This window comes from Pelobates fuscus, chromosome 3 (genome assembly GCF_036172605.1).
Source record: "Pelobates fuscus isolate aPelFus1 chromosome 3, aPelFus1.pri, whole genome shotgun sequence".
Taxonomy (NCBI): domain Eukaryota; kingdom Metazoa; phylum Chordata; class Amphibia; order Anura; family Pelobatidae; genus Pelobates; species Pelobates fuscus.
Genome location: NC_086319.1, coordinates 372,005,411 through 372,025,163, shown reverse-complemented (window position 1 = coordinate 372,025,163; position 19,753 = coordinate 372,005,411). Strand labels below are relative to the sequence as shown.

At 39.2% G+C, this 19,753-nt stretch overlaps 1 protein-coding gene across 1 annotated transcript in view; it reads right to left on the bottom strand.

Annotated features, from left to right (window-relative positions):
• Positions 1-7,685: 7,685 nt before the first annotated feature.
• ZNF592 (zinc finger protein 592) overlaps positions 7,686-19,753 on the bottom strand; it is a 44,142-nt gene continuing 32,074 nt past the window's right edge. The window contains exons 4-9 of the mRNA XM_063449429.1: positions 16,486-16,662; positions 13,012-13,171; positions 12,431-12,691; positions 11,355-11,464; positions 8,633-8,786; positions 7,686-8,536 (exon numbers count right to left, since the gene is read on the bottom strand). Coding sequence (XP_063305499.1) covers positions 8,078-8,536; positions 8,633-8,786; positions 11,355-11,464; positions 12,431-12,691; positions 13,012-13,171; positions 16,486-16,662 — 1,321 coding nt within the window. The 3' untranslated portion in view covers positions 7,686-8,077. The remainder of the gene's footprint in view (positions 8,537-8,632; positions 8,787-11,354; positions 11,465-12,430; positions 12,692-13,011; positions 13,172-16,485; positions 16,663-19,753) is intronic.

Genomic DNA, 19,753 nt, shown 5'->3' with positions numbered 1-19,753 from the left:
TACGAACACCATTTAATTGGCTGCCCGTCTCCCGTTAAAATTTACCTTCACTACAGCTCTGTGCAGATTCGCCACGGCTGGCTCCTTCCCCTTGGCTGAGATCATCAAAACTGACAATCTCAGCCAGTCCAATGCTTTCCCATAAGAATGCATTGGAAGGCAATTGCGCATGCGTTGCAAAACGCCACACTGCACCAATAATCATCTTTTCCTAGAGATGCATTGAATCAATGCAGCTCTATGATGAATGCTCAGTGCCTCCATGGAGAGTGTGGAGACGCAGAACATCGCAGCACTGACCCAGAAAGCACTTCTAGTGGCTGGCTGAGTGACTGCCACTAGAGGTGTTTCTAGGCAGCAATGTAAAAACTGCCTTTTCTCTGAAAAGACAGCATCTTCATTGAAAAGACAGCAGGGACATGCTATAGACACCAGAACCACTACATTATGCTGTAGTTGTTCTGGTGACTACAGTGTCCCTTTTAAATAGGTCAACACAAGCCTCTAGTACCCCTGCTCATGCCAGCAACTTAATTTACAAACAGACAATAGACTGTCACTCAGTAGGCCTGTTTAAAACATTTATTTCAAATATTTGGAAGTAAACATACATACAATCCTCTGGATTAAACAAACGCAAGAGGACTTTCTTATAACATAAAATCTACGAGGACAGTCTACTCTGTACATTCTTCTAAGCTACTCTGCACATTGTTAGAAAATGGGTAGAAATGGTCAGATCTGTTTGTATCAAAACACAAGGAAAGGAAAGTAGAATTTTCTAATTTTTAAATGTGACACGATAAATAGCAATTCTCTCTCTTTATTAAATTATATAATCATTTAAAGCAAGTAAACAAAAAGAGAAAATCTTGGCTCAGCAGAAAAAAATGGATCATATTGCAGGTATAATATATGCATGTTAAATGTAAAGGTGCAGTGCCACTTAGCAGCATGTATGGGTTGTAAAAACACTTCAGGCAGGCTGTATGTCAGCCAGCCGCTCTGCAGCTGTTATACCATATCACTAATATCAGGGTTTAACAGCTGTCGGACTACAGATGTTTATAGCCAAATGAAAACATTCAAATGTGCCTTGGATGGATAACTTGTGTAATCAGAGGGCTAGGTACGCATTACAAAATGTTGGGCCGTATGAGCTATTGAGGAACTACAAATCTCACTATACTTTGCCAGCCGTAAGGCCTTATTGCTAGCACAGAAAGAATGTCGTCAAATACTTGCAACCAGTCACAAAAACAGTGTCCCCCAAATTGCCATGTCTGCAATACTGATAACTCAACTGTAGGAATCTAACAATAACAGGTGATCCAGTTGAGCATATATGTATAAATGCTATTTAAAAAAAAAAAAAAAAAAAACATTTTTTGGACATGTGTATTTAATGGATAAAACGGTCTACACCCACACATATTCATACCATACGTGGCAAGTGGAAAAGCACCTTTAAGAAAAAGTTGATGTGTATATTTATATATATATGTGTATGTATATATACATAGTCAATATGACTACATTTAAATACAATAAAAATGATATCCAATGAGTAATTTATAAAATTGCAAATTGGGAGGCTATACAAGGCAAGGGAATAGGCAGAACACCACTTTCATTGTGACCCTACTAAGTGCCTGAACAAGGGGACAGGTGGAGAGGAAAGCAGCAAAGAACTGCAAAACAATGTAACAGGTTATGAAAAAGAAATATGTTGCAAATTGCGGCAGTAAAAAACAAACACACACGTTTTGGGGGGTGGGGTGGGAATAAAATATCCAAATTGGAGAATGAGATTTAAGCATGGGGCTAGACAATAAATATAACTTTAATGCATTTCAGATGAAACAGCCACTTCCTTTTACTGGATTAGGTATAGTTTCTGCTAAACGTTGCATACCATTTCCTGTTTAGTTAAGCAGTCACAATGTTGCACGTTACAGTAATAATGAAAACCGTAATCACTTTCTGTAAGAGCTTGTCAATGAAGATCATACAAGAACATGCAATCACTTTCTGCAGTCTTCACTATAGCCTTGCTATTAGGATGCTACTGAAATGTATGATTTTATCAAATGTAACATTTATGGCTTCGCTTAAACCCCCCCCCCCATTTTTTTTTTAAGGGAGAGCGATTTAGAATTAAGAATGTATTGTTCCTACATTAGAGATAATCATTCTATAAAGCTTTATATTCAAGTGCATGTATTGGCTTTATAGAGTAACTAAGGAGTTTAATGTTTTAAGATCCCCCAGGCCCATTGCCTAATAGTGGGGAACCTCCTCCTGACTTCGTCCTACATCGAGTTTATGCAAGCATGAGATTAAAGAGCAGCTCTAAACACCATAACTACTGCAACGCACTGTACTTTTTATATAGTGTCTGAAGTCTATGGTATCCCTTCCTCCATTTATTTATATTTGTCAAAATGTTTGCAGCAGTTTGACAAACACAAAACTCGACAAACCAAGGCTCTTACTAGCACTCACTGACGGTTTCCTCTACAGCATTGTTTACTGTAATTTTGATCAAGGATAGCTAGGATATGGTGGGAACAAAGGTCTGCTAAGCTTTCCCTAGTGCTCAATCATTGCTGCCCGGCAGGGGGTGGGATATGGGTGCTGGGAAGGACCCTAGCTTTTGTTGAATCCCTCTGAAATGGTTAATCTGACAAGTAATGTCCATGGACTTCAAGCACCATGACCACTGTGATGTCCTGTAATACTTATGGAGAGTAGAGTGGCCCACTAATTTAACATGTCTAATATGTTAAAGTAGACAACCAAGGAGATTACAACCTTCTACAGTACTTTTTCTGAGATAACTTCTATTTGCAATTAAGTCCTTATCACTTTTCTAAAAGATATGCTTCCTTAAAAAATAAAATAAAAACAGAGGCCATATTTGCTGACCACAAGTTATTGCAACTGAATGGAGATGCCCTTAACCACGGTCAACATGCACATGATAACAATACCAGTGTATCTTTTTAAATAATTAATACAGATGTGAATGCACTGACACCAAGAGTACTTTCCCCAAGCTTCGGACACAATTAGGTAATGGGGATTAACGTAATTGTGTCTGTTCTACTTGTCTACCACTCTATAGATAGTTAAAAGAGATCAAAGCAGAAATAGGATTCTGTTTAACGGGTAGGTTATTGGACTTAATTGAGTTTTCTCGAATGACTAACTTTTGCAGAACACGCATGATCTCCTTCATTTAAAGAAAATATAAATGTAAATTGATATTAATATATCATATATACCCAGCCAGTTTTGTGAAACATATTCCCATTTATGCCATTTACCATGAGGACGACACTCCAGGCACCAAGTGTAATAATTCATACAATGCAAGGCAATGAACAATGCATCCTGAAATTAAGTTTCTTTCGCTAAAAAATATGCAAAATAGTCTTCCGTGATTGCTTATACCCACTCTCTGCCACTTCTCAGAGGAAACATTGTGAGGAATACAGAGAAGGTCACAGCTGTGGCTTCCCCTCAACTACTTGGTCATATAGGGAGTTTACATCTCATCTGTAGGTAATTACAGGAGAGCTGAATCAAAATGTGAATATATGCTACACAAGAATGGTACAAAATAAATGCAGTGCTTCCTATGGGGAATTATATAGGGGTTCTCATGCCAAATGTAAAGTCAATTGCAAGTGAGCTGCACATGTTCAAAATCCCAGTCGATTCCTTATGGGAAAGTTAAATGTTTGCTCATTAAACCTTTATTGTGAACATAAAAGGAGAGGGGATAATCATAGGGGAAAAATACACGGACTAATTTACCACCATGCAAATGTTCTACGTTCAGAATTTTTGTCTCCATATTGCACAGTGGCAAATATAATGATCAACAGCACAGAAAGGGGAAATAAAACCGTAATAATGCAGAGAACACTTCTTTAACAAACTTTAGTGTATTTGGTGCATACTCACACATTTTGTGTAAAGTTTGGGCATAAAGAGAAATAGAGAGAATATAATAAAGTGGGAACAGCCGTAGACACAATCTTTAGTGTCCGTGCACACTTATTAGAAATTCTAAAAATGAAATTGTATCTTTTATCTTTTGGTTGGGTTAGTGCCTGGAATGTCCAATATAAACAAAGTACTTATTTTTCTCCTTTTAAGTTGTCTAAACTTAAAAGGAACACTACAGGGTCAGGAACACAAACGTAATTCCTGACCCTATAGTGTTAAAACCACCATCTAGCACCCCCCCTCCTCAGGCCTCCATAAATATAGTAAAATGTTACTTGTATTCAAGTCTGCAGCTGATGCTTCTGCCCCTGATCTGCCTGCTTTGCTGAAATCATCAGAAGTGTTCTGAGCCAATCACAATGCTTTCCCATAGGATTGGCTGAGACTGTCAAGAAGGCAGATATGGGGCAGATCCAAACACAGCCCTGGCCAATCAGCATCTCCTCATAGAGATGCATTAAATCAATGAATCTCTATGACGAAAGTTCAGTGTCCCCATGTATTGGGAGGAGGCACTGAATGGCACTGCCGAAGGAAGCACCTCTAGTAGCCATCTGAGGAGTGGCCAGTGGAGTTATCCCCAGGCTATAATGTAAACACTGCATTTTCTCTGAAAAGGCAGTGTTTACTTCAAAAAGCCTGAAGGGAATGAGTATACTCACCAGAACAAATACAATAAACTGTTATTAGTTGTTATTTTGGGGACTCTATGGTCCCTTTAAAACAGTAATTGTGGTATTTTGACAATTGAATTCAAAATCTATAGTAAAATGACATTGCTTAGAAACTAAGTTCCACTTTACGGTTCTTCTAGTCAGGCCAAACTTTCCTGTTTGATTTCAATTTATGTTATGGTTTAGTTCATTTTGTTTAAATTGCATGTCTGAGACCAGAAACAGAAAGCAGGGTTCTGAAATGATTTAAAAAAAAAAAAATTATATATATTTCTATATATCAAAATAAGTGCTTGCTGTAAAACCAAAAGTTAGCATTTACTCTCGGCTGACTGTTTCTCTCAGACATTTTCAAGTAATCATAGTCCAACTGTTCATAACAAGATTCTAAAAGCAAGAGAATCAAATGCTTCACTCTTGTTTTATGATCTCATAGAAACTAGAACAATTTTATAACCCTGTTAAAGAAAAATGTTCTCCCCTGCGCAAGCAAAAAATGTCAAAATTTACAATCAACTCTATATAACCCTGCTAATGATAAACGAGCTAAGCCACATCTATCTTAACGTAGGATGGTCCAGTACCAACCGTGACTGCCACTAGTTATGAAGATATTTTCTTTTGAGAGGATGGGCATTCCTGGATATATTTTCACATGCAAAAGATCTGACAGTGCTAGTAAAACAATTCAGCATAAGAGTGGTGTAGAGGGCCAAAATTAGTTTAATACCAAACTGTACGTGACAGTTTGACACCATGAGTAGTAGAGGTAATTGGCAAATGCCACTTGTGTTATGGAAAATATCCTTAAACATTTGCCTTTAGACAGCCCAGATGCCTTGTTATCAGTGTCATTAGATGTAAAGGAAGGAGGGATCCCTCATTTGTCCAAACCAGCATTTCAAATTGCACAGGTAGAAAGACAACCTCTGATCAACAGAAAACAACCAAATATTTGTAGTCTACCTAACTGCAGTATCATCAACATCTGTAACAGGTACTATGTATGTTAAAAGATAGATTTAAAAAAACCCCCAAAAAACAGACCATAATGGGATTTTACATCGTTATCACACTGATCTAATGGTGTTGGACTTCCTGGAAGACCAATGTAATAATTTGATGTGAATTTGACTACCAAGGCAGCTGATATAACCAGGGGCTTCTATTTCAACCACAATAAGACTCAAAGTGTTTTCTGTAACCAACAATGTACAGAGCCATTTGATTGGACAAAGTAGAGATTGGGTGCATTCTGCTAGCTATACAGTACAAATGCTGGATATTTCTACTTTATTATAATCTGCCGCTTAAACATTAGAATGACTGAGGGTTATTGGAATCCCAACTCTGTGTACTGCCGTAATGTGTAGGTCACACAAGACTACCTGAAATCTTAATATCAACATAGGTGGAAAAACAAAAACAAAAAAACACTCCAATTACTAAACCAGCCTTCGCATTACAGAAAATATAGACCCAAAACAGCTTTGGATATCCCTACTGGCCACCCGTAACAAAAACAGCATACTTTAAAGATTGTATTATTTTTTTTTACTGAAGGACATTATAGGCACCAAGACCCCTTTGTCTTATTGAAGTGGTCTGGGTAGTGTCCTTGTCCCCGTTAGCTATGCAATGTAAAACATTGCAGTTTTAGAGAAACTGCAATGTTTATATTGCTGGGTTAAGACTGCTTCTAGTGGCCGTCTACTAGATGGCCACTAGAGGTGCTTCCTGCAGTTTCACAGAGAGTTTAACTCTGGGGAAAGACGCTGTGTGTCTCTACACTTTGCATGAGGGTTTCCAATGTTTTCTGAATCCTCACTGGAAAGAATTGAGTCAACACTTTCCTATGGGGAAGGCTTAATATGTGCAATGTTGGCAGAGGAGGAGCACAATGTCCCTCAGGTAAGTGTTTAACCCCTTAAGGACCAAAATTCTGGAATAAAAGGGAATCATGACATGTCACACATGTCATGTGTCCTTAAGGGGTTAAAGAGTTCTTTAACCTTTTATATTGCTCGGGGGAGGCAGTGGGTTCCTATAGCGTTAGGAATACGTCTTTGTATTCCGAACACAATAGTGCGCCTTAAATCTGTACATTTGCCTTCATGACTACTTGCGAAAAGTTACAGACTGCATACTTGCCAGCTCAATTTAAAAATGGCAATACTTTTTTGATGGTAGTTTTCTCAGTGTACAGCTTTATACATTACACTAACATTTGTATATACCCCCAGGACTTGTGAATGAATCACTGTCATTTTACTTGGACACATGTGATCATAAAGAGGCAGAATTCAACATGCCTTTCAGTCAAGCAGTTAGACATATCGCCAGGCAAGAGGCAGAATTGTTTCAAAACAATTTCTTGCAAACTAGTATTCCTGATCAATTCCTGATATTCTAAGAGTAATTAGTTTCTATTTGTTCTCATAAAACAAGGAGTGTTGTTTTGTGTGCATTTACTTGCTCTAATTGTGTTTTATTATAATATGTTCCAGACACCTCCCACGGTTTCAAATTAAAAATAGTTTTCCAGGATTCTACTTCCAGTACCTGGAGGAATACACCATAGAAATGTATAGTTAGACATTATGTGTCAGGCATTCTTGCTTCTCTGTTAACATCAGGGACAACAATACTTCCAGCTTTCCATTAGGCAGAAAAAGTATCAGCACATGTCAAGAAAGGTTATACTGCACATAAAAAAAATAAAAAAAATGTTACGGTTTTTAAAAACGCAGTTTTTTTTTTTCTCCTTACAATTTGATGGAACCTATTTAAATTAAAGCTACGTAAAAGGGCAGGCAATAGGAGACAAGGAAATAAGACCTAAAAAAAAAAAAAATAACAGTGGATTAAAATAAAAGCATTAAAAACCCCCTGTTCCCAACCCTTTGGTCGCACACATTTTGCAGGCCCTACTTGAGAAAAGAGAAAAAAAACAAAAAAAAAAAAACACAAAAACCCAGACATGACAGAAATGAATACTGTTGAAATGGGAGACATGTTATTTAAAATAAAAGGAATCAAAATGACATCTCACACTCTCTTTAAAAAAAAAAAAAAAAAAAAAAGGAAAAAAAAAACACTTTCTGCTGATCCCCCCTTTTAAATATTGGGCCTTGTGTGTCCATGTAAAGGACGACTGTGACTTGGTTCCTAAATAAACATTTAACAGTCCATATAAACAATATAAACATACACAGTACCTTAATCGATATTTGTGTGTTTTTTTTGTTTTGTTTTAATTTAAACCAATACCCTTTTCAATTTCTCAGTAAAAATAGTTCAGTTAAACTCTCTCTTTTTCTAAGTCTTTACACATTTGTTTTGCTTCCAAAAGTAGATTTTTTTACACAGAGTCCAAACCGTATAGGCTACTGGGAAACCTTTTTTTGATTGCTATGGGAGCTGTCCTTATGAGTCCGTAAGTGAGCATCATGCGCACTCTCAAGGTCAAAGGTTAAATTGCACTGGTTGCACTCCCAAGACACTCCATGATCTTGCTTTATGCGTGAGCGCTGTGAGGTTTTGGGGTCAGAGCTTACTTCTCTTTGATCATTCTCCTCCTCCTCATCCTCCTTCACCTTGTGCACAATGAAGAGGTGCCTGTTCAGTGATATCTGGGAGGTGTAACACAAGCCACAGTGCACACACTGGCGAGTGGAGTTGTCAGTCTTATGCTGAGGTATGTGCTCTAAGAATTCTGTGCTGGTGTCTGTAGTGAAGCCACACTTTGCACACTTATACACAGTTTTCAGTTTCTTTGCATCAGGACTCCCCTTCTCACCCGACTCCCCCTGCGCCTTTTTATTTGCTCGCTTCGTGCCTGTGGTCTAAAAGAGGAAAATAAAAAGGAAAAAGAGAATAAAACAACTATATATCTGTGTAATATCATTAAAACACAATATGATAAATGTGAAGAGTAATACCTGCTCTTTTCCTCCACTTTGTGTTGGTGTATCTGGTGGTATCTTCGCATTCTTTGTCACCTGGCTGAGTTCTGGGTTTTTTATACCATGCATTAGGAGGATATGATTGGCCAGCAGGGATGGCTTGGCAAATTTCGGCTTCTCTGTGCAGTAGCTGGAATACAGAGAGAGGAGAAAAAAAATAAAATAAACTTTTATAATTCTATGTATTCTAAAATACACATGCATGAGGTATTTGACAGATACATCTTGAGACCCAGTTTAATTTGGTACCTGAATCAATTAAACAAAACACACAAGTAAGGAGAACATCTGCCTTCACCACCAATGAATTAACCATAAGAGTAAAAGCAGACTAATAATGTCACTACTTTTTTTAATCTGATTCTTAGCAAGCATATTGATAGAAAATTAAGAAGAGATTGGGTATATCTTCAGGTCTGTCAAAAATAGTCTAGAATGTTAAATGCTCACCACATGTGATGTCATTAAGATAGAGGATGAGAAGAATGCAGTGTGAAAGCAAATGAGCGTGGTCATGCATTAAAAGTGTTCCGTTCTGTTCTGGTAATACCACACAAAAACCCAAACAAAATCGGACATAAAAATGCACTCCTAATGGAAAGCAGCAAGAAAACAACTGCAAATGGCTGGTTAAAGGGACAATATAGTCACTAGAACTACAGCTTAATGTAAATGTTCTGGTGAGTATAATCGCTCCATTCAGGCATTTTCATACTGCACAGAGAAAAATCAGTGTTTACATTGCCTCTAGAGACACCTCCAAGTGGCCACTCCTTAGATGGCCACTGGAGGGGCTTCCTGGCTCAGGGCTGCACAGTAAGCAGCCCTGCCGTTCAGCGTCCCCACGCTCTGCATGGAGACGCCGAATTTACTGCATAGAGATGCATTGATTCAATGCATCTCTATGAGGAGGTCCTGATTGGCCAAAATGGCATTTGGCCCTGCCCCTGTGCAGATTTTAGCCAATCCAATAAAGGGAAAGCATTGGATTGGCTAAAAATCGGCCATTTTGATGGTGTCACAAAGGGGGCAGTGTCACCGCCGGGACACCCGCGCGGTGCTGGAAATAAGGTGAGGTTTAGACTTTTAAAGGGGGGCAAGTCCCCTAAATGGTGGGTTAAACACTATAGGGTCAGGAATACATGTTTGTGTTCCTGACTTCCTTACCCTACAGCGATCCTTTAACCAAATAAAAAGGATCTCTACACTTCTCAAAGTTTACAGCAGAAACACAATTTACTAGGGAAACAAAAACTACACAAACCCCTAAAAAGGAAGTTAATGAATATGGAAATAGCACCCTCACATACCTTTACAAACATGATTATCAACATGCAGAGATTAACTATGCAAACAAATGAGCTACGCAAATCAAACGCATCTTCAGTGACCGGCTAAAGCTAAATTTAAGCATTTTCACAAAACTGTTATGGAAAACATGGAATACCTTATAATTTATAATATGAAGTAAAGTATGGTATTTAAGAATTTTAAAAGAATACGGTTATCGATGTTCCAGGATGTGGAGACAAAGAGACACACTTGTCATGACTGACCTCAAGCAAAGTTATGAAACCAAAAATAAGTTAAAGGTCACATCTACAAGTAAGGTGTATGTCTATCACATGCGGCTACATGATCCCCACTAAAATGCTCAGTCATTCAAACTATTAAACAGTATCATACATCAAAGATTGCAAGGACTACAAGTCTGCAGCAAAACAATTCTTGGAAATAAATTGATAGGAAGTAGGATGGTTTATTAGGAGTGATAAAAATTCCCCCATTCAAAAAACAGACATAAGACATTTTCACAATATAAGGATCTAAGAACCAAGGACATATAACCTACACCAATTTTTGTTTGTTCTATTTTTACTTAGGTAGTACTTATTACAGACGGGGTTTGAATAATGCACCATTTAAAGGAATAATAACATTACTATACTAAATAAGAATAGGGAAAGTACCAGGCACGCTGACCGCCAGGTTGCAATACAAAATATGCTGTACAGGAGATTGTGAGATTCTCTGGTTACTGCTGAAATTAAGCTCAGAAGCTAGACTTTTTCATGTGGAGCTAGCCTGCAATTCACAAGCATGGCACTCGGGGGCCAATATAGCAAAATGACAATATACGCGGATATTGGTTCAGTAACACTCTTGTCATATAGAGCCCAATGTTGTAGAATAAATAAGTGGATTGCAAACTACTAGCCAAATAAATTCAGTTGAAAAATGGAGCTCATGGTAAAGATGTCCTTCCAGCATGGCGCCTATGCCACAATCTCCTACAATACCTTTAAATAATTTGTTTCTAGCAGCCTGATATTTTCCATTTACCCAAACAACAGTAACTATAAGTTTAAGAATTGTGCATCTTTGGTGGATGGCCACCATAGAAACATTAAGTATTTAACATGTATTGTTGTCCGCTTTAGATGGCAGTAGCTAGCCAGAACTTGGCATTTTTTTATTTTTATTAATTTTTTTTTACCAACCTTATTTTTTTCTACCGTGTAGGGAAGATTAAATGCTTGCTTGAACTGCCTATGAATGCAAAATGTGTTCTGTACCCAAATGAAATCCAGGATAGGTAGAAATTAACATTTCATTCAAAGAAAACGTCTGTAGAGAAAAACACTGAAGACACCCTTTTCCAAGTCCTTCAGGCATGCATGGCCTAGAAGTGTCTTACCAGCATGAGTAATCTGCTTTTGTGTCATGGTTGTTGCGGACATGTCTTCTTAAACTAGCAGTAGAATTGAAAGATCGTTCACACTGTCTGCATGGGTACCTCTTCATACACTGAAAAAGAAAAAAATATATATAGACATAGTAAGACGACATTCTAAACAAAGAAGAAAAAAAAAAAAGTAATTTTGAGAATAAAATATAGCTTAATCCATTAAGGACACATGACATGTGTGACATGTCATGATTCCCTTTTATTCCAGAAGTTTGGTCCTTAAGTGGTTAAAGGACCACCATAGTGCCAGGAAAACAAAATCGTTTTCCTGGCTCTATAGGGTCTTTGGGTCCCCTCGACCCTCTGGGCCCCCCTTCTGCCAGGCTGAAGGGGTTAAAGGCTTACCTTTCTCCAGCGCCGGGCTCCCTCAGCGCTGGGGACTCTCCTCCTCCTTCTGACATTATCCGCTGAATACACATGCACAGCAAGAGCCGAGAGCGCATTCAGTCATTCCAAAGGAAATTACTTAATGCTTTCCTATGGATGCTGGTGTCTTCACACTGAAAATCACATTGAGAAGCGTGGAAGCGCCTCTAGCGGCTGTCAGTGAGACAGCCACTAGAGGCTGGATTAACCCTAAAGTAAACATAGCAGTTTCTCTGAAACTGCTATGTTTACAGCTGCAGGGTTAACCCTAGAGTGACCTGGCACCCAGACCACTTCACTGAGCTGAAGTGGTCTGGGTGCCTATAGTGGTCCTTTAAAAAGACACTATAGACATCCAGACCATTGCAAATAAATAAATAAAAAAACACTTAATACCTGACCCATAAAGTGGGCTGAAATAGGGTGGATCAGAACAAACACAGTTGGGGAAATAGAAAGACAGTATATTGAAATAAATACATTTAAAAAAAAATCAAAAAGATGAAAACGGATACAAAACGTAAGCCAAGGTAGGATGGATCAAGACAAGTTGGATAAACAAGAAGGTGGTATAAGGATAGAAGAGGCCCATCACAGAGGAGAGACTGGCTGCTGGCCAATATATCAAATGAATAGTTATGGATTACAATAAAACTTACTTTTCCATGACTCTTTTTCATGTGGAATATGTAGGTCTCTCGGTCCAGAATCCACTCTGAGCATTCTCCACAAGTCCAGCCTGACAGCTTCACATTCTGCTGTGACTCTGAAGATCCAGTCTCTTTTTTGGATGAGGACGACCCCTCAGCCTTTCCCCCGGACTTTCCTGGTAACGAGGAGTCTTCGGTTTTCTCTGTAGTATCGGACTTCTTCTGAGCAGCTGCAGCGTCTTCAGAGGCTTTAGGAAGGCCATGTACATTCTGCATTGGAGAATGGTCATATCATAATGTTAACTCAAAGACTGGCTTTTTAGGTGGTACAGCTGGGAACGGTCATATGGTCATGTGATAACATTGTTACAGATGCATTCATGTGTGATGAGGTTAGCGAGCCATGAGTTAATGCACCAACTGTAGAAGATGTTCAAAACTCTGGTTATATTCAGATACACATTGTAGTTAGGCAATTCTATGATGTATTTACACGCTGCGGATCTAGATAAATTTTCGGTTTCGTGTGAATGTTTACATCTCACTGAGGGAGTTGTTTCACTGCATAGGGAGACATTTATCATCCTCACCTTGAGATGCTGTACTAGTAGCTGTTTCTGCATGTAAGCCAGCTGGCACTCTGGACATTTAAACACACTGACGAGCAGGGAGTTTGTATTCTGGTAGAAATGCTGGTGCAGCAGTCTTTTCTTATTGAAGACAGTTTCACATGAACATTTGTAGATTATTCTGCAATATAAAAACGGACTTAAAATAGGCATGCTAAATTCCTCGAGAAGCGGATTAAGAAAATGAAAAATCTAGTTACTAGATTACTTGAATGCTTTAAAACTATTGAATATCAGAACATCTTTTAGCACCCCAGGCAGAATTCCAGGCTATGCTCAGATTCTGATTGCGGAGATTACCCACTGATTGCAAATGCCCTTGGAGGCCATGTATCCCCCATAACTCAATGTCACAGGAATTACACGAATACCTGGTTTGCCTGCGTGAACCATTTAGCATTATTGGACTTTAGAATTGTGCAGGTTATTATTCTACACCATTAAAAAAATAGGCACCATGCCTTAATTGTGCAGAATACGCAAACCATGTGTTTAGATTAAGGCACTGTATGTTTGCATGTTTTTTGAGTTTTACATTTTTTTTGTTGCCCATCTCCAATTACAAAACTCTCCTCTAAACAACCCAGTCCTTCATGTTTTGTTCTGGGAATTGTTTCACACTGAACACAAGAATCCACCTGGGACCATTCTTTGGACAACACTGCCTTCTGGTACCTTCATAAAGTTAGTGTTGTGATTAACTTCCTTAAACTCTTTATTAACTCTCAATAAATGTTACGTTTTGCCCCTGCCACCATAGAAAACGGTTTCGTAAAATATATATATATGGTCTCTTTTCCTTTCTTCATGTCAGATGCATCTAAAACCATCTAGACTGGTTATTTCAGAAGTGTTATTTGGCAAATTTGCAATAGGTAGCAATATTTTTTAAAGGGATTCTCCTAGCACCAAAAATACTTAAGCATGCTGTAGTTTTATGTCAGAGCCCAGTCCAGTGGTACTAGGTACTGGAAGCTCCTGCTTAGGAGCTTCCAGTTCTCCTTTGTCAGTAGTGGAAGCAGGAAGGGGTGCTTTTGCCCCGCAAGTAAGACAAACCACTTTAAAGCCATACAGATTTACTCTTGGTCAAGGTCTTCATCAACATGGACACTGCATGAGGCAATAGATCTCGGCATATCCTTTGTTAATCTGGGGACCTAGAGAGCCTTAAGAAAACATGTACTCAATGAGACCGACTAGTCTGCAAAAGAGGACAGGATTTGCAACGGGTGCAGGCATCAGGTCTGCAGCATTTACAAGCTGTTTATTCATATACCTCCAAAGAAAACATGCAGAACAAAATGCATGAAAGTTGTATTTAGAGGTATATCTTCTAAACAGTGAAACAAAAAAACTAAAATGGAGTGGTTTTTTAACAAACAGGTGTACCAAAATCAAAATATCCTGCGTGCAGTTCATGTAATCCAATATTCACAATCTGCAAAGCTCACTCATTCACTAGGCTTAGAAAACAAAACTTACTAAAAGTGAGATTATAGCAAATTAAAGTTTCAGGTCATAATGTAATGTTTTTGCTAAATTATAAATTACTCTCATTTTGGTACAGAACACCGGGTATTATTGCACAGAATATTTCCCTCGGTATCGGATATGTGCTGGTAAAGAGGTTATGGTGGGATTGCCATCTTATCACACCATTTTGGGATGCGATTGCGGCTAAATTAGCTCATATCCTTGGAGAGGCACCCCTGTTCGAGAGAGACCATGTCCTTTTACATGCAATACAATTATCTCTCCAAATACAAGAAGTTGAAACTCCGACATTTGATTAATGCAGCAAAATCGTTGATACCTGCCCTTTGCAAGCAAACAGCCACCCCGTCAATAAAACAATGGCTATCAAATGTAGAAGAGATCCAGGCTGCCAAGGCACTACAGGCTGAACTATTGGGAGATAGAGATAAACACATTGAGACTTGGTACCTGCACATTTTTTGTCAAAAAGGGATGTCAGAGCAGGTTTTTGAGTAAGGGCACAGAAATCCGACACGTGTGCCCAGAAATGAGTATGTACAGGTTTTTTCTTCTTCTTTTTCCTCTATATTTTTTCCCCTTCTCTCTCTCTTTTTTATTTATTTTAAAAATTTATTTTTACATTTGTATTTATTTTAATGAAATTTTTGTAAATAATAGATTAATGATTTATATTAGGATATCAAAAAAAATATTTTATAATGCATTTAGTTTATGCTGGGATGGAGGGGAATGATAAATATATTGCCAAATTCTGGGTGAGATTTAGGGCTTCGTCTTGAGGCTATAGATTTAAATATTAAATAATTAATGGGCCAGGGGCCAGAGGATAGGACTTTATAATCTTTATTTAATCACTTAAAAACATTTTTGTTTTTTATACACGTATGGCCTGGCATGATGTACTCTAAAAATCGATGTCAAGCATATCCTAACGCAAACAATAAGCTCTGTTCAGCTTGTTAATATTGACAGTGTTGATGTCAAAATTGTGCATACATCCTTTCTAACATACCTGTTCCTGCACCTCAAGCAATGCACACCCAGCAGGTTAAATTAGCACCATTAACCCACGTTTGTAACTCGCTTAAAAAGTCAAGCTACCTGTATATTTTTCTGCCTCATAGGTGAGACAGCGTACGTCCACATATTTTGTAGGGGCACATATGTCTACCGAAGCAAGCCTGTAACCCTATCATGTCTTACTGCCTTAGACATAATAATTCAGAGTGTTTCACAATTCAAATCGCATGTTTACCACGCTTTGTATTTCTATGCAACTGCCTACATCTTGTTATTTTCATGTTCTAAAACATAAAAAATTGTGCTGTATAACAAGCCACATGTTGAAATGATGACAAACCGCTTGCAGCAGCTGTTGTGGCGCTGTACGCTTTACTGTTACTCCATGCACGAATAAAAATAAAGAATAAAAAAAAATAAAAAAATTTTTTTTGTTATATATATATATATATATATATATATATATATATATCTTTATTGTTTTTCTGGTTTTTGGTCGTGGTGTAAGGGGGTGAAGATAAATGCTGGTATAGAAAAAAGAAGGCACACTATTAAGGCTTGATAAATATTGGAAATAATTGCATACATGGCTATGTTTGCTTTTCTTACCCTTTTTCCCCTTTGGATTTATTATGTTTACCATGTCCTGTCTACATATTGGGTCCTGCACGACCATCTAGACCTTCAAACCTTATCCTGTCTTTTTTCTCAAAAATGTTTCCCAATAAAGAAATATTTATAGTAATTTTTTTTTTTTTTGCAAAATACACATACAAATGCATATTCACACAAATTAAAACAAAATTCTCATGAATACAATTAATCCAAAATATATATACAAAAATGTGCACATGCATTCCCACACAAATTAAAAACCTACTAGTATTATTACATGGAATGTCATATAACCGGACTTACTGCGCGTTCTTATGGTTGGCAGTGGGATGCTGGGTAGTGATGTGAGCAGCTGTACTTTCTGCGCTCTTAAAGGCCATCGGACAAAAAGAGCACTTGTGGAAGACCTCACAGTGCTTGTCTTGAATGTGAACTTTCAGCATCCCTAGAGACATAAACACCACTCCACAATGGATGCACCTGTTGACAAGGCAAGAGAGGAGAAATAATTAGATTTTGTAATACAGATGGAATACATAACCCCTTTAAAACGGTTTCTTTAAGACCCCCACTACCGAGAACTACATTTTACCTTTTTAATGCAATGTAAAACATAGAAAAAAAAACAAAACAAAAAAAAACAATTCAGGTGAAAAATTCCCTTTTACTTGTAGTTCTTTATAAACTGATATTTTCATAAAATGTCAATATCTATTCATTAATCAGTTTACGAGAACAGAACTCTATATATTGTAGTTCACTAATTTTTTACACATATAATAATTTCACCAATATCTTCACATGGCTGAAATCACACGATACGGTGTTAGTCTAAGCACCATTTGCAGCTTGCATGTTGAACTCCGTTTCGTAACGGACAAAGTAGTTATTTGTAAAAAAAATCAAATTAAAAAAAAATCACTGCTACTATAAGACTGCCTACTAGGATTATAAAATCAGGCATCAATGAGCAAAATAATCTGGGTTGCAATCAATTTCATCTCTATAGGGAAGGTTCTCTCCTTTCCCCATAGAGAGATCTGAGCCAGTGTATAGAGTGATAACACAACAGTACAGTATTCTATGAGATGAGAAGGAACTGCTCTTTGCGCATAAACTAAAAAGGTATGTTTCTCCACGGCCACCACCATGCAAGTGGACATGTCACCCAGCGACAAAATCTATATTTCTTGTTAAAGACTTTTTTGTTGTTGTTGATATTTATATGGTAATGCACTAAACTTCACGAAAGAATACAAAATACAATATAATCCTATATTATTCTCAACTACAAATCTGAAAATAGTATAAAAATTGCATATTGCAGAGTCCTACAATGACCCAGTTGCCCCCCACCCCCGGAGGCTTTCCTGACACATTGGGGCCATGTGTTGCTGCCGTAAGAGTAGCGCATGCTATGGCGGGCAGTGCATGCTCCCCGGACTACAGCAGTGAGTATTCCAGTATTATGCATAAGCTAGACACAAACTTTGCTATATTTTGGCAGAGACAGAGGGTACCTACCTAAACCACAGGAGTAGAGTGGTCACCCATCTCAGAGACTGCCTCTAAGTCCCCAGTGAATGCCTGCTTTCACCAAAGAAAATGCTCGAACATGCATGCAGAGGCCAGAGAAACCAGCCTTGTAGAGGGCTGTGCGGACACAGTCCGCAGGAGGCATGTTGCAAGATTTCATGACGGGCTAGGTCGCTGAAGGGCATATTGCCAGCTATGGGCCTATCCCAATATTACAGCAGAACAACACACCTACTTCCACTTGGCCAACTAGGCCTGAAGAGCTGCTCTCTCTGGTGCAAAACTATGTTGTTCTACCCCTGGAAGACACAGGCTGGCCTCTGGTTGGCATATGGCCATTCATCATTACTGCACAAATAAGTCTATGTGGTGTAAACTGTTTGGTTTTTCCTTTTAGTTTCGCTCATATTTATTCAGCTTTCTCTAGACATACCGTATATACTCGAGTATAAGCCGAGTTTTTCAGCCCATTTTTTGGGCTGAAAAACCCCAACTCGGCTTATACTCGAGTCAAGGTCTGTATTATGGCAATTTACATTGCCATAATACAGACTGGGGGAGAGGGGGGCTGGCAGAGCTGTACTTACCTGTTCTGCAGCTCCTGTCAGCTCTCTCCTCCTCCGCGCCGTCCGGTCAGCACCTCGGTCAGCTCCCAGTGTAAATCTCGCGAGAGCCGCGGCTCTCGCGAGACTTACACTGGGAGCTGACAGAGGGAGCTGCACGGACGGCGCGGAGGAGGAGAGAGCTGACAGGAGCTGCAGAACAGGTAAGTACAGCTCTGCCAGCCCCCCTCTCCCCCCCACTGAACTGCCACTGGACCACCAGGGAAGGAGAGCCCCCCTCCCTGCCATATATCAAGCAGGGAGGGGGGACGAAAAAAAAATATATTAATAAAATAAGAAATAATAATATAAAAATAATAATAATAATACAAAAATTAATAATAACAAAAAAAGGGGTATAAGGACCACTATGGGAGGGGGGGGGGGGTATAAGGACCACTATGGGAGGGGGGGTATAAGGACCACTATGGGAGGGGGGGGGGTATAAGGACCACTATGGGAGGGAGGGGGTGGGTTAAGGACCACTATGGGAGGGGGGTATAAGGACCGCTATGGGAGGGAGGGGGGGTATAAGGACCACTATGGGAGGGAGGGGGGTATAAGGACCACTATGGGAGGGAGGGGGGGGATAAGGACCACTATGGGAGGGAGGGGGGTATAAGGACCACTATGGGAGGGAGGGGGGGGATAAGGACCACTATGGGAGGGAGGGGGTGGTATAAGGACCACTATGGGAGGGAGGGGGGGTATAAGGACCACTATGGGAGGGAGGGGGGGTATAAGGACCACTATGGGAGGGAGGGGGGGTATAAGGACCACAATGGGAGGGAGGGGGGTATAAGGACCACTATGGGAGGGATGGGGGGGGATAAGGAACACTATGGGAGGGAGAAGGGGGATAAGGACCACTATGAGAGGGAGGGGGTGGGATAAGGACCACTGAGGGAGGAGGAGGGGAAGTCAGGACATATGGGGGGGGAGGGGGCGGCAAAAAATGTTTTGCCTACGGCGGCAAATATCCTTGCACCGGCCCTGCACACACTGCATTCACACACTGCATTCATACACACACACTGCATTCATGCACACACACACTGCACTCATGCACACACACGCTGCACTCATACACACACACGCTGCACTCATACACACACACGCTGCACTCATACACACACGCTGCACTCATACACACACGCTGCACTCATACACACACACATACGCACACACTGCATTCATTATACACACACTGTAAATAAATATTCAATTAATATATTTTTTTTAGGATCTAATTTTATTTAGAAATTTACCAGTAACTGCTGCATTTCCCACCCTAGTCTTATACTCGAGTCAATACGTTTTCCCAGTTTTTTGGGATAAAATTAGGGGCCTCGGCTTATATTCGGGTCGGCTTATACTCGAGTATATACGGTAATTACACTATCTGAGCAGTCTGGGGGCCTCCTGGATGGATC